Here is a 15,637-nt window from a genome sequence, read left to right as displayed (position 1 = left end):
GAAGATTAAGAAACCCGCCCAAGGCCACTTAGCTGGTAAGCAGGGGAGCTGGAACTCTGAATGCAAAAACCATACCCTTTGCTGTAACACAAAGTAATCTGATAGAATCCTATATCTCACTGATCTATCTATATCTACCTGCTCACTCTATTATGCTATCTGGCTAAAGGGACTTTGGGGTTGTTTGTTGTGGTAATTGCATTAGGCCCCCCTTATTTGTGAGGGTTGTGTTCCAAGACCCCTAGTGGATGCCTGAAACCACGGACAGTACAAAATCCTATATATATTCTATGTTTTTTTTTTCTTATACATACATACTTATGACACAGTTTAATTTATAAATCAGGCACAATAAGAGATTAACGATAACTAACAATAGAATAGAACAATTATAACAATATGCTGTAATAAAAGTTATGAGCCTGTGGTCTCTCCCTCTCAAAAGATTTTATTGTGCTGTACTCACCCTTCATTTTGTGATGATGTGAGATGATGTGAAGAGATGAAGTGAGGTACTCAGAACGGCGTGTAATTGAAAATGTATGAATTGTTTATTTCTGAAGGTTTTCATTTAATCATTTCAGACGGCATTCTTGGGTAACTGAAACCAGGAAAAGCAAAACCCCAGAAAAAGGGGAACCACTGTACTTACATGAAATTGAGTAATTTTTATGGTGATGACTTCTGCTCACACCTGGTCTCTACTGCCAAATAGCTTCGAGGCCTTAGGCCCAGCAGGTGGCCAGGTAGGGAGACTTTTCCTCAGGCCGTTCCTGTTCCGTGTAATAACTAACTTGCTGTCAAGCGGGCTGACACCTGGAGCTGTTAGGCTCCTGCTGCAGCTATCCAGGTGGCTGAAAAAGCTTTATTTCTCAGGATACAGACTTCTCTTACAATACAGGGCACTGGGTTGAGACAGCTGGGCTGGGCCCTGGAGCCCTCACCACAGGAGTGGGCACAGAGAGTGTGCCTGGACTCATTGCAGATGGTTTTAATCATTAGTGCCGAGCTCACCCCAAACGTGGTCTCACCCAATAGTACAGAACCCAGCAAAGGTAGTGGAATCCTTCCATAGACATGTTCCAGAAAGGGAACATTTAGATCAAGGATAAAGCTGGCCTCTGAGCATTTAAGTGGATAGGAATCCAGAGCACAGTTTGGCTTAGAGAGGGTACAGTGCTGAGGAGATGAAGATGATGGTCCCCCGCCCCCTCAAAGCCTCCACCCTAGGCTCTGTTCTTTCTACTCAACTCACCGACTTCCCTAGTCTGTCTCTGCTGGTGTCTTCTGTCTTGGTCTTCAGTCATTTTAAGGTTGGGAAGGTGGCCAAGATGCCTAGAGATGTGGGGCAGGCAGAGAACAGGAAGTAGTTGTAGAACTAGTTGCAGCATCAACTGTAGCTGGCAGGCATTTAAGAGTTCTGGGCATCCGCCTCTCAGTATTCATAGTAGATGCTAAACCTGGCTGGGGATGCAGCTAAGAAAGGTACAAAGACCAGGCCACTTGGGGAGGGACAGAAGCTCAGCACTAAGGGGACTATTGACTGTCCAGAACATGGGACAAGTGTGAAAGAGTGAGAGGGGATCACCAACCATTGTGTAGGCAACAGAGGGACAGCCCTGGGTATCGGAATGGACCACAGTTAGCAAGAGCTGCAAGAATACCTGTGTGGAGTAGAGGGGTGAACCTGCATATCCCATCATATCTCCCTTTCCAGGCCAATCTTCCATAGTTAGAATGAGCTTAAGGTCTTTGAATGGATTTCCAGATGGTGGACATAGGTTGTGTCCAGCCACCCACACTGGGAAGGGCATTTTCCAAATAAGAGACGAGGACAATGAGGACAAGAAAAAGGCTGCCCTTCACCTGGTGCCTACTTACGTTCCAGGTTTTGATGGACTTATGTTTATGGGAATAATGTTAAACAAGCTTTCCCCCCCAATCACGCTAGGTAGGGAAAACCTCATGGGTGACGGGAGTTGTCCGAAAGCCTGGGTGGGAGCTTGCTAGGTAACTAAGGAAAAGGGCTAGGGTGTAGGCCAGTGATGGCGAACCTATGTCACCTTTGACACACGAACTCATTTTTTTTTGGTTGATTTTTCTTTGTTAAATGGCGTTTAAATATATAAAATAAATATCAAAAATATAAATCTTTGCTTTACTATGGTTGCAAATATCAAAAAATTTCTATATGTGACACGGCACCAGAGTTAAGTTAGGGTTTTTCAAAATGCTGACACGCCGAGCTCAAAAGGTTCGCCATCACTGGTCTAGGCAGAGGGAACAGCATGTGCAAAGGCATAGAAGGGCAAAGTACATGGTGAATTTAGGATTTAATTGAAGCTGGAGCCAAGAAGGTATAGGACGGAGAAGTGGAGAAGAGATAGATGGGGAAGGACCCTACCAGCCCTTTGTCGATGTAAAAAATGTCCAAACCTGTAGAGAATTTTCATATAAGTTGTTCTGAGTTTATTTGAACCAAACGGATGACATGCCGGAAAGCAAGCTCTCAATTGCTCCAGAAAATGGCAGTTTTTGCAGTTTCTTTTATATATTTGGAATTAAGGAGGAGAGGTAAGGAAGATTACATGAAGGCAGGGATTACAGGATAGTTAACAAGATTATGTGCTCCCTTGAGGGGTCTGAAGCAGAGACATTCAAAGGTGGGCTAACCTGGAGGCAGGAGAACAATGGACAAGGTTTGCTTAAGGTGAAGGTAAGCCTGTTAGAGATCGGGACGTGACTACCCACCAGGACTTGCCCGTTAGGAATTGCTGATCAGATTACTCTCTGAGGTTACTGTTTGGTTAGATTGCAGAGCCCCCTTTTTTTGTCCACGTCTTCCCTGCTGCCTCTCTGAATACTACAGCTGTGTGTCTTTAACCTCTGTAGCTGGGCTGCCTCGGGCGTGATGAAATGGGCTGCGAATTTAATCAGCAGCGCCAGTGAGGTTCGCTGTGACCCGTTGTCATGGACTTCCAGGGGTATGGAAGTTCTGTGCTGAAGTAACCACTTTAGAAAAAGTAAAACAAATGCTCTGGGTGAATGTGTAACATGATTTCGATAGTTCTGAGAGCTCTTTATTTTTATGTTCCTCTCTTTCTCTCTTCCTGTACTTTTTCTCTCCCCTTGCTTTGTGATTGCTCTTGTCAGTGCTGTATTTTACAAACGCCTAATTTGCCAGTATCAGCGCACAGGCACTTTCTAGAACACCACTTCTAAGACGTTCTTTTCCTGGAGTGTTGGGGGTGGGTTGTGACAGAGCCTGGGCTTGGCAGATGGGCCCTGGGAGTCAGCCAGGAGGAAGGATTTCCCTTCTGATGTAAACCCTTCCCTTTTGGCGAGGCTGCCTGCCTGTGTCAGGGAAGTGGTGGTTTGACTCCTCATCCTCCCAGGGCTGCAGGCCCACGCCTAGCAAGCCTGTTGGGTTCCCACTGAGAGCTGCCCAGCCTGTGGCTTCTCCTCTCTGGCCCCAGCAGCACCCAGGGACCCCATTAGCTGCCCACCTCCCAGGACCCTGCGATGAGTTGGGAGGAAGTGGGCCTTTGGCACTGGCATTTCCTCCAGACCCCCCACCTGCAATGGACCATGCCTCCCTGGGCTGGACTAGACCTCCCAGAGATCCTGGAGAACCTCACAGAACAAAGTGACACCCTGAGAGTCCATCCGGATTGAGCTGGCTTTCTGAAGAGGAGACGCCGAGCTGCCACGTGAGGCTGCACGTTTAGCTCCCTGTGACAGAACCATTTTCTCTGTCAACAGGTCCTTCAGCCCACAGCTCTCTCCACCAGCGCTTCCTGCATTCATTCGTGTCAAAGGGATGACGCATGTGACAGCGTTGAGTGCAGATTCATTCGGCCCGTCACCTAGCAACGGCCTAATGGCTCCCCTGGCTACTTGAGCCGGCTGAGAGCACAAAGGCAGCTTTTCAGGCTCGTCCTTCTCCCACCCACACACAGGACTTCGGGGGGCCTCTACCCCTGCTGCTGTCGTGGATGCTAAATGGTGTACATGAAACAAGTGCAGGGCAAATGACCGAGGGGGGCTCGGGGCCGGCCGGCTCCCTCTGGGCCCTCTCAGGGCCCCCTTAGGAAAATTGAATCCCAAGTTCAGCCCCAGCACCTTTGCCTTTATCTAATTCAAATTTTTATAGGGTCCTGGAGCTGGACGAGATCAAAAGCGCACCCAGTCTCCCCGCTTTTGCTAAGAGGAAAGTAGCTAAACCCTTCAGGGACGGGAGGTCTGTTCTCTTTTCTGGCTCTTTCCAGCATGGACCTTGGGCCAGAGTTTCTTTCTTAAAAAAAAAAAAAAGGAATTGAATTAAATTTTATTTTTTTGATTGAATTTATTGGGGAGACATTGGTTCACAAAACCAAACTCAACAAAACAGCCTCTGCACACTGCATCGTGCGTCGGGCCAGTTTCAGTCTTCGCCCCTGACAGTGAAGAACTGCTTCTTTATGTCTTGAGTTAGCTTTGCGTGCAACTCAGGAACATTCCTTTCTGCAAAAATATATATGTTTTTCATTATAAAGTAATATGACCACATTACAGAAAACAGATACAAGGGGGGAAAAAGTCAGTCATCCATAATTCCACGACCCGAACATAAGCACTGTCAGCATTTGCTAGATTTCCGTTGTCTGTTTTTCTTCCAATGCATCTGCTTTTTCCATACTTGTGATCATGGCATACATACAATTCTGTGTCCTGCTCTTTCACTTAATATTTCCCTTAAAGTTATACCATAAGCACTTTTTCATATTAGCCACGTAGTCTTGTTTTTAATGGCTATACATTATAACCAAAGGCTAGACCATTTCCTCTCACTCGGCACAATTATGTCTGGGATAGGAGGCTGGGGCTTATTTGCCAGCTGAAAGCTCACCATTATCTTTTGCGTCTCTCTCTCTCTCTCTCTCTCTTTTTTTTCTTCAGAGATCAAGTTTTTAGGATTAACGTCAGAAATGGAGACGAGATCAGCAAACTAAACGAGCTAATGAAATCAGACAACTTGAAGGTACCTGATTCTTCCTAATCCTCTTGGGTATCTTCTAATTTTGGTGGGAGAAGACTTGCACCCCTGGCGTCATTTCTGGCATTTCTGTCCTGGTCGATGTGCATTTCCAAGATGGCGAGGGTTGAAGGGGCGAAGTGGCGTACATCATAATGGTGCTCGGAAGTGGGAAGCCTCAGCCGTGGGCTCCATCTTCCCATCTGCCATTGACTTATTTTTTCTTGGGCTTTGCCAGGTATTGCCTGCTGGACAGGTCTGACCAGATCCAGTTGTGAAATAGACAAAGTTTGCTTTCTTGGGCAGAACCCAGCTCCTCAGGGATCACCCTGTCTTTTGGCAGTTGTTCTAGAAGAATGAGCTAACTCATTATGCCTTTTACCTGAACTGTCCTTTAACCTGGTTTCTCTCTGTTCTCTTCAGCTCAACTTCTGGAAATCTCCCTGTTCCTTGGGTCATCCTGTGGATGTCCTGGTCCCGGCTGTCAGTCTGCAACCAGTCGAATTCTTCCTCAAGTCCCAAGGCTTAGATTACTCAGTGACAATTGAAGACCTGCAGGTGGGCAGACCAAGGCTCCTGACTTGTCTTGCATAAGACAAAGCAGCCAGAGTGGACCTGAGGCACATTTCCAAGTTCTGGTCTTATTTTTCTCCATTTTACAGATGAAGACATTGAGGTTTATGGCAGTAAAGTGCACAGACTTGTTAGAGCCGCATGTTGTGGTAGGAGGGGCATGGTAGGGTGGGGAATCAGACAGATCTGGATCCAAATCCTGATTTTGCCAACTACTATTTTTGTGACTTTGGACAAGTTTTTAACCTCTTGAGCCTATTTCTTCATTGGTAAAATGTTAATAGTGATAACTACTTCGTAGGATTTATTGAGAAAAGTGATTAAGTGTATGTAAAATGTCGAACAGCGCCTGGCATGTCAGAAATGTCCACAAGTATTAAGTGTCTCTCCCTTTCCTTATTTGAAGCCAGGAGGGAAGAACAGAGTAGGGTGGGTGTTGGAGACCAGTCATAAAAAGCATCCTTTGAGAAAGGGGGAATGTCACCAACAGCCCCCAGCAGAGGGAACACCACCCGAGCCAGGTGCCCGTCTCACGCCCTGTATTTAAACAGCAGGATGGTGTCTGGCTCGTGTTCTCCCCTTCACCGAGGTAGGTTATGGACTAATTGGTGATTTGGCCCGGGAGTTTCCTGACGGCGAGAGCAGCTGTGAGCTTATTAATCATCCTCACATGTCATAGGCATCTGCCAGGAGCCTTCAAAGTATGAGTGGTTATAAGAATTTCTTTGTTTCTGAATGGTTTCCCAAGCTGTGTATTTCAGAGGCACTGGATACCAGATGCGGGCTGATGTCTAGAGAATTCATAGTATAGAGTAACAAAATAGCATATATATTGCTTCCAGGGAGGGAGTGAGTTTGGAATGGGGTGATGTACAATGGGCCCCAAAGAGTAAGATTTTATAGATACGTGGAAGATATCCGACCTCCTTTACATCTTGGCTTTTGGGGTGCTTGTGCCAAAGGTGCTGCCATCTTGGCCGGCTCATGAACCACGACATGGCAGAAACAACGTGCATCTCCATCTCCATCTCCAATGGACCACTTCACCGTGTTGCCATCTCTGTTTTAGGCCCTTTTAGATAAAGAAGATGAAGAAATGCAATACAACAAAGAGCAAGAACGGAGCAGTAATAACTTCAACTACGGGGCCTATCATTCCCTGGAAGCTGTAAGTGTTTCAGAGCAGGTTAAGATCAAGGTTATCGCTCTCCTGGGTTTTGTGACCCCTTTCCTTACTTCCAGAAGGTACTCATCCTCAGCATGGCATCCCTTCACTGTGGGGCTAAAATGTGTGCACTTGGATTCCTTCCTGATTCTTGGGTTGTTTAACGCTCACCAGCACCTAAGGGCATAGTGAAAAGACAAACCACATTTTCTCCCACATGCATCCTTCTTTTCCTAACAACCCCTTAAAGAAAGCAACCCCTTAATGAAATAATGGCAATCATCTCCAGTGCTTGTAAATTAATCTTCTTGTACCCCATCATAATCCTTGTATTTTATTTACCTATGTTAAAATGTTACTTATTCTAGGCAAATAGGTAAAGGGATGATTTCAAGGTTAACCAAGTATTTCCACTCATTTATCATGACTACTGAGAATATGTATTTGTTCCATAATGCATTTTGGTGCTGTGTTTAGTTAGAAACCGCTTTATATAGATGACTGACTTTCAAGGTAAGCCAACCCTTCACATGCAAAACTTGGAGCAGAATAATTTAGTACGATTAATTGGAACTCGAGGAATCAAGAAGAACTAATAGAATGGAATTGCATCACATACAATACAGTTCTCTTATGTGCCTCAGTGTCTTCTTCCTTAATCTGGAAACTACTAGCTTCGGATCACACGCCAATTTAAATTGGTATTTGCCTTCCTATACCTCAATGCACGTTGCTCTTTATATCCAAAGATGGTGCCCCTGGCATGCTGGTCATGGGGCGTATACTCTGAGTTCTTTTTCTTCTAGTGAGGGATTATTTCAAGGCTGACCAACTGTTTGCACTTCCTTCCCAGGATTATCAGTAGCTTTGTTTATTGTGTACACTTCCAACTGCATTGCCCCTTGATCCTTCTTGTGACCAATGACATACATCTGCACAACAGCTGGACTAAGTTAGGAGTTCAGACCAGGGCCACAAGCGAAAGCAGAGCTCAGGTCCAAACAGGGATTAAGCCCATGATGTCAGCTTCAGCAACACCGGGCACTCCCTAGCTGAGCTAACCGGTTGCAAATGTCACCAAGACCCTGGGAACGTCATCGCCCGCTTGCCTGCTGCGGGAGCCTCACTTCCTCATTCGCTGGCTTTTGGTTTTTGTTCCCTGGCGTTAGGTGCCATTGTTACCTGCTTTACAGATATCTCTTGTTCCCTGAGAGGCCTTTTACTGTGGATTGGTGTACCATCATCTCCTCCTGGCTTGATCAGATTCAGTTGTTTTTTCTTCTTCTAAAAACAGCTTTTAAGAGCTCATCTCCTACAACCACTTAGGTCTTGGGTCTCTAGTGGGGATTTCATGTTTGTTTCTGCCAGGGTTTCTAGTTTCAGGCCCTTTGTGTGTGTTGGGGTTGCTGTTATTTTTGTTAGTTTCTCAGGCGAGTTTTCCCCCTCCAGTTTGGACTCATGAGGCCGTTTGACTTTTCCTGGGTGACTCTCTTTCCTCTGTGGCTCAGGGTAGGCATCCTGCTTTCGCTCCGCTTTCTAGGGTCAGTGGATAGAGTTTCCAGGCCCTTTTCATGGCCCAGTTGCCATTTCCCAGCTCTCAAGTTCTAGCTCCTTGCCCCACACCACACGTCCTGTGCCCTCTATTCCCACTCCTGCTTTGCTGTAAACCCTTAGCGGCTGAGGCAGATGTGTGGGCTTCATCCTCTGCCCCCCACTCTGTCAGCTTGTTCCCTCTTCATTCCTGGCACCTGCAGTTTCTCCCTTTTCTGGCGTTTTAACTTGGCTGTGAATAATTTTCATTGTATTTTACCTGGCTTGCCTATGTATTTGAGGGATGGTTTCTTGCTTCAGTTTGCCACGGTGAATGCAACTCTTGATCAATCCTTTAAGCTTGATTTTATTCTATGTGTTGATTGCCCATTTTCCTCCTCTGTAAAGTCCTTCTTCCAGTTTTAAGGTCTAAATATGAATTTGTTTATTTCCTTTTTTTTTTGACCCTCAAAAGGTTTGAGCAACTAAGATGGATGAAGTCTATTTAACTCATTCCACAATCGACAGCTCTTCACTTGTTCTCTTAAAGCCTTTCGAGGAATCACCTCCAAACTGAGTGCCTGTCCACTGGAAGCAGGAAGAAACGATAACCACTTCTTATATTTCTACATATGTATAGTGCATGCTAATATATATTTCTTAAATATATTTTATTGATTTCAGAGAGGGAAGGAGAGGGAGAGAGAGATAGAAACATCAATGATGAGAGAGACTCATTGATTGGCTGCCTCCTGCACGCCCCCTACTGGGGATCGAGCTCGCAAACCGAGCATGTGCCCTTGACCGGAATTGAACCCAGGACCTTTCAGTTCGCGGGCCGACACTCTATTCACTGAGCTAAGCCAGCTAGGGCCATGCTAATATCTTTTTTTACTAATGGAGAAAGTGATCAAAAAAGTTTGGAGATTTCAAGAACCTGGGCTACACTGGGCCACGCTGTTGATCCAGTCCAGTATGGTCCAATATTGGAGCAGTGGACTAGTTTAGTGGACTATAATTTTGTGGATGGACACAAATGTACTATTTTCTAGAAAATTGTAGAAAAGGACTCTTTAGGCAGTTCTTTAAGAATAAGCATTCCATGCCAATTCTATTGTCAACCTCATGGTTAGGAGGCTGGAAGAGATCGTTAAGATCATCAACATAAAGTTCACAGATACCTACCCAGAGCGGAACAAATTTTTAAAATGCCTCTCGGTTCACTTTCTCACGCTTCAGATTTACCAGGAGATGGACAGCATTGCTGGAGACTTTCCTGACTTGGCGAGCAGGGTGAAGATTGGGCATTCGTTTGAAAACCGGCCAATGTATGTACTGAAGGTAAGGCCCATGTTCTTTGAAGGGCTGAGCTAGACACGAGCTCCTGGTTCCTTGTGCCCAGGACCCAGCGATCAGGCCTCTGCCAGGGGCAGCTTCTTAGGACCTCCTTGACTTTAGGGAGGAGGGTGAGGTTAGAAGACATCTATCAGGGTTCAAATTTGGTCAGACAGGCAGTCTCCTACGTGAGCATTCTCATTCCAGGTTTCGACTAAAAGGCAAGATTAAGGGGATGTCTTGGGGCAGGCGGAGGTTGTGGTGTGGGTTGGAGGAGGTTAGTATTCTAGAAAGCTCTCACTACACACAGTCTTCTTCCTTCAGTCCCACCTTCTGTAAATAGCAAGACAAATTGGGATAGTTCTACAAAATCCATCCTGCTTCTAGGAGTACTTATTTGAAAAGCAATCTAGGAAGCTAATTTTAGGGCTGATGTAATTTTAAGCCCAGCCTCTGATCCTTGGCTGCACAAAGCCGAATTTCTAGGTATTTCCAACAGATTCAGGTCTATTTTGGCAGAGGAGGTAGATAATTTATGGCAGTAACATAAATTACATAAATAATCCAGCCAAATGAATAAAAAAGAATTTGGAGATGTGAACGACTGAGGATGCTAAGAATTTGTCAACCTCTAGCTACATATCAGCCCCGAAGAACCCAGCTTATAGCAATGGGTAAATTACCAGCAGGAGGAGACCTGCCGCCAAGCTGTTTGCTAAAATAACCTTCACAAATTTAGAGTATTTGCCCATCTAATGGAGACCCTGGCTTCATTAGCACTGAGCTCTGTCAGGTAGGGAAGGGGGCATGAAAAGGCAAGACCCAGAATTCATTTAGTGCCATTTACAGAGAGCTAGAGTGAACCCCCTCTTCCTCTTTTTTAAAACTGAATTCATTTATTGCATCAACCAGAACGGGCTGGTTCAGGCACTCTTGTCTCTCTCTGTTGGGATACCATTTGAGGTTTTTCAGGAGACACAATATTATCTCTAATCATACAGGCATTAGTTCACAATAGCAATTGTTTCCCTTCCCCATTTGCTTCCAGCCCTGGAGCTGCGGCTGGGCCCGCCAGCCAGCCAGCCAATTAAGTTCCCTAGTCACTGATCAACTGATAAATAAATGGTGACCTCAGGAACATTTGGTCTCTGAATTGTCTTAAATTGATTCAGTGAGTAGGAGCGAGCTGGAGAGAGGCGAGGTGGGCTGAGAACGGGGTCAGGAGGGTCATTTTCTGGTCTCTTTTTCCTTCCACAGTTCAGCACTGGAAAAGGCAGTCAGCGGCCGGCCATTTGGCTGAACGCAGGCATTCATTCCCGGGAATGGATCTCACAGGCCACGGCCATGTGGACTGCGAGGAAGGTCATGTCCCCTGGTATTAGGGGAGAATTCTGGTGGGCCCGGGGTGCCCCTGCAGCCTCCCATGAAGCTGGGCCCAGGGGATAAGGTGGGAAGGCACAGTAGGCCGGGGGGCCATTTCATTTCAGAGAAGCAAAAGGGCAGAGCCCCTTGGTCAAGACTCTGTGGCTAAAGAGTGCATTCGTGGCAGAGGGCAAGCTAATGAGCTGCAGAGGTGGCCCTGAAACACTGACCCATAGTCAGCCCCGCAGAAAGGGAGCAGGGCCTTGCCAGCAGCAGCACTCAGATGAGCTTTGCCTTTAGCCCTTTGCCAGCCCCCCAGGCCCTCAGGGACCTCACGCTGTCTCCATGTCCCACTGGGAAGCCCTCTTTGAGCCAGCACTGAGAGGAGGGGCAGGTGGGTGGGGAGGACCCATCTGCCCTACCCCTAGCATGAGGGCTCAGATTCCTAATAACTGTCATGATGTGTGGCTCTCTGCTCCCCTGTCCCACCCCCTGGAAAGAGGATAAACCAGGCAGCCCAGGACCCTGCAGGTGATGGCATCATGCAGCCAGGCTCCCCCAGGCTTTCAAGTGCTCTGAGAGCCGTGTCTTCGATGGTGACAGGGAGGCTGCGGAGGGTGGATGGGCATCTGGGGAAGATACACAGGCTCAGACCTAACAATCCAGCCTTCGAGGGCCTCGCTGACACATTTATTATCTCTGCTTAGATTGTCTCTGATTACGGGAAGGATCCAGCCATCACCTCCATCTTGGAGAAAATGGATATTTTCTTGTTGCCTGTGGCCAATCCTGATGGATATGTACACACGCACACTGAAGTGAGTAATACCAAGTGGGCTGCTTGGAGTTAAGACTTGTTTGCTGAATTCCTTGCTTTGCCACTAAATAGTTGTATGACCTTGGAGAAAACTTCCACCATGTGCATGTTATAAGCACCCTTGGGGTCTCATTTTCTAGTCATTCTCTGAGCTGAGACTCACCAGGGAATATTTTTTCTTAGAGAGAACAGTCTAATGAACTTCCTACATAGATCTTGAACAATTATCAACACCTTACCAATCTCTTTTTCATTTCTTTCCCTCCCACACGTTTTTTTCCTGATGCATTTTAAAGCAAATCCTAGACATCAGGTTATTTCACCCAAAACTTCTTTAGTACACATCTCTAGCTAATGTAGTTAAAACAAAGAAAGCACATCTGCCACTATCACCTTTAAAAAAGTAATGGAGCCCTAGCCAGTTTGGCTCAGTGGATAGAGCGTCGGCCTGTGGACTGAAGGGTCTTGGGTTCGATTCCGGCCAAGGGCATGTACCTTGGTTGCGGGCACATCCCCAGTTGGGGGTGTGCAAGAGGCAGCTGATCGATGTTTCTCTCTCATCGATGTTTCTAGCTCTCTATCCCTCTCCCTTCCTCTCTGTAAAAAATCAATTAAAAAATATATTAAAAAAATAAAAATAAAAAAATAAAAAAGTAATGGAGCCCTAGCTGGTTTGGCTCAGTGGATAGAGCATCAGCCTGCGGACCAAAAGGTCCCGGGTTCCATTCCGGTCAAGAGCTCATACCTCGGTTGCAGACTCCTCCGCGGCCCAGGCTCTTGTCAGAGCTCATGCAGGAGGCAACCAATCAATGTGTTTCTTTCACCTCGATATTTCTCTCTGTCTTTCCCTCTCTCGTCTGCTTACCCTAAAAATCAACGGAAAAATATCCTTGGGTGAGGATTAACAATAACAACAAAAAAGTAATGGAAATTAAGCCAATTTGTTGCAATTAGGATATAAATGAGATTTGATCCTGCATTTAAAAAAATATATTTTTTATTGATTTCAAAGAGGAAGGGAGAGGAAAGAGAGATAGAAACATTAATGATGAGAGAGGATCATTGATCGGCTGCCTCCTGCATGCTCCCTACTGGGGCTTGAGCCCACAAACCAGGCATGTGCCCTTGAGCGGGAACCGAACCCGGTACCCTTCAGTGTGTAGGCTGATGCTCTATCCACTGAGCCAAACCAGCTAGGGATGATCTTGTATTATAAAAAAAGATTTTTAAAATTGAATTTTAGAGAGAGAGAGAGAGAGAGAGAGAGAGAGAGAGAGAGATACATCAAAGTGAGAACAACATCGATCTGCTGCTTCCTGCTCCTCACCTTCCTGCCCCCTACTGGGGATGGAGCCTGCAGCCCTGCAGGAATCGGGAATTGAACTGGCAACCTTTTGGTGCATGGGATGATGCCCAACCAACTGAGCCACACTGGCCAAGGGCCTATACCTGCACTTGGTTGTTATGGCTCTGCAGACTTCTTAATTCCATAACAGGTAGCACTACTCCCCACCTTCCCACCCCTGCAACACACACATACTTATCTTTTAAAAAATATCATTAATTTTTAGAGAAACCAAGTAAATTGTCCGGTAGAATGTTTCACATTCTTTTTTTTATTTTTTATTTTTTTTTATTTTTATTTTTTTTATTGCTTAAAGTATTACAAAGGGTATTACATATGTGTCCATTTTTATCCCCCCGCCCTAGACAGTCCCCTAGCCTCCCCTATCCCCCAATGTCTTATGTCCACTGGTTATGCTTCTATGCATGCATACAAGTCCTTTAGTTGATCTCTTACCCCCCTACCTCCTGCCCCGCAACCCTCCCCGGCCTTCCTGCTGCAGTTTGACAATCTGTTTGAGGCAGCTCTGCCTCTGTATCTATTATTGTTCAAAAGTTTATAATGGTCTCTATTATCCATGAATGAGTGAGATCATGTGGTATTTTTCCTTCATTGACTGGCTTATTTCACTTAGCATAATGCTCTCCAGTTCCATCCATGACGTTGCAAATGGTAAGAGTTCCTTCCTTTTTAGAGCAGCATAGTATTCCATCGTGTAGATGTACCACAGTTTTCTAATCCATTCATCTACTGATGGGCACTTAGGCTGTTTCCAGATCTTAGCTATGGTGAATTGTGCTGCTATGAACATAGGGGTGCATATATCCTTTCTGATTGGTGTTTCTGGTTTCTTGGGATATATTCCTAGAAGTGGGATCACAGGGTCAAATGGGAGTTCCATTTTCAGTTTTTTAAGGAAACTCCATACTGTCTTCCATAGTGGCTGCACCAGTCTGCATTCCCACCAGCAGTGCACAAGTGTTCCTTTTTCTCCACATCCTCTCCAGCACTTGTCGTTTGTTGATTTGTTGATGATAGCCAGTCTGACAGGTGTGAGATGGTACCTCATTGTTGTTTTGATTTGCATCTCTCGGATGATTAGTGACTTTGAGCATGTTTTCATATGTCTCTTGGCTTTCTGAATGTCCTCTTTTGAAAGGTGTCTATTTAGGTCCTTTGCCCATTTTTTGATTGGATTGTTTATCTTCCTTTTGTTAAGTTGTATGAGTTCCCTATAAATTTTGGAGATTAGGCCCTTATCGGATATGACATTGGCAAATATGTTTTCCCACACAGTGGGTTTTCTCGTTGTTTTGTTGATGGTTTCTTTTGCTGTGCAGAAGCTTTTTATTTTGATGTAGTCCCATTTGTTCATTTTCTCTTTAGTTTCAAGTGCCCTAGGAGCTGTATCAGTGAAGAAATTGCTTCGGCATATGTCTGAGATTTTGTTGCCTTTGGATTCTTCTAGAATTTTTATAGTTTCCTGTCGTACATTTAAGTCCTTTATCCATTTTGAGTTTATTTTTGTATATGGTGTAAGTTGGTGGTCTAGTTTCATTTTCTTGCATATATCTGTCCAATTTTCCCAGCACCATTTATTGAAGAGACTATCTTGGCTCCATTGTATGTTCTTGCCTCCTTTGTCAAATATTAATTGAGCATATTGGTTCGGGCCGATTTCTGGGCTCTCTATTCTATTCCATTGATCTATATGCCTATTCTTGTGCCAGTACCAGGCAGTTTTGAGAACAGTGGCTTTGTAATACATCTTGATATCTGGTATTGAGATCCCACCTACTTTGGTCTTTTTCAGGATTGCTGCAGCTATTCGAGGTCTTTTTTTATTCCAGATGAATTTTTGGAGAGTTCGTTCTAGATCTCTGAAGTATGCCGTTGGTATTTTAATGGGAAGTGCGTTGAATTTATAGATTGCTTTGGGTAGTATGGACATTTTAATGATGTTGATTCTACCAATCCATGAACACGGTATGTTCTTCCATCTGTTTATGTCTTCCTCTATATCTTTTTTCAACGTCCTGTAGTTTTCTGAGTAGAGGTCTTTTACCTCTTTAGTTAAGTTTATTCCTAGGTAGCTTAATTTTTTTGGTGCGATGGTAAACGGGATTGTTTTTATAATCTCTCTTTCTGAAAGTTCACTATTGGTGTATAGAAATGCCTCGGATTTCTTGGGGTTAATTTTGTATCCTGCTACATTGCCAAATTCATGTATTAAGTCCAGTAGCTTTTTGATGGAGTCTCTAGGGTTTTGTATGTATAATATCATGTCGTCTGCAAATAAGGACAGTTTTACTTCCTCTTTTCCAATTTGGATGCCTTTTATTTCTTCTTCTTGCCGAATTGCAATGGCTAACACTTCCAGTACTATGTTGAACAGGAGTGGTGAGAGGGGGCATCCCTGTCTTGTTCCTGTTCTTAGGGGAAATGGTGTTAGTTTTTGTCCATTGAGTATGATGTTGGCTGTGGGCCTGTCATATA

The 15,637-nt window shown here is 45.1% G+C and overlaps 1 protein-coding gene across 4 annotated transcripts in view; it reads left to right on the top strand.

Annotated features, from left to right (window-relative positions):
- The window catches only part of CPA4 (carboxypeptidase A4), a 31,366-nt gene that overhangs the window by 934 nt on the left and 14,795 nt on the right, over window positions 1–15,637 (top strand). For 3 of the 4 annotated variants that reach the window (XR_004970964.1, XM_036328687.1, XM_036328685.1), the window contains exons 2-7: window positions 4,939–5,020; window positions 5,438–5,572; window positions 6,657–6,755; window positions 9,522–9,623; window positions 10,875–10,979; window positions 11,687–11,797. Coding sequence is in view for 3 of the 4 variants with exons in the window: in XM_036328687.1 (XP_036184580.1) it covers window positions 4,939–5,020; window positions 5,438–5,572; window positions 6,657–6,755; window positions 9,522–9,623; window positions 10,875–10,979; window positions 11,687–11,797 (634 nt within the window). In the remaining variant the exon portion in view is untranslated. The remainder of the gene's footprint in view (window positions 1–4,938; window positions 5,021–5,437; window positions 5,573–6,656; window positions 6,756–9,521; window positions 9,624–10,874; window positions 10,980–11,686; window positions 11,798–15,637) is intronic. The other variant, XM_036328686.1, reaches the window with a different exon arrangement.

Source organism: Myotis myotis, unplaced genomic scaffold (genome assembly GCF_014108235.1).
Source record: "Myotis myotis isolate mMyoMyo1 unplaced genomic scaffold, mMyoMyo1.p scaffold_m19_p_11, whole genome shotgun sequence".
Lineage (NCBI taxonomy): Eukaryota > Metazoa > Chordata > Mammalia > Chiroptera > Vespertilionidae > Myotis > Myotis myotis.
This window is presented reverse-complemented; position numbering and strand designations above follow the sequence as displayed.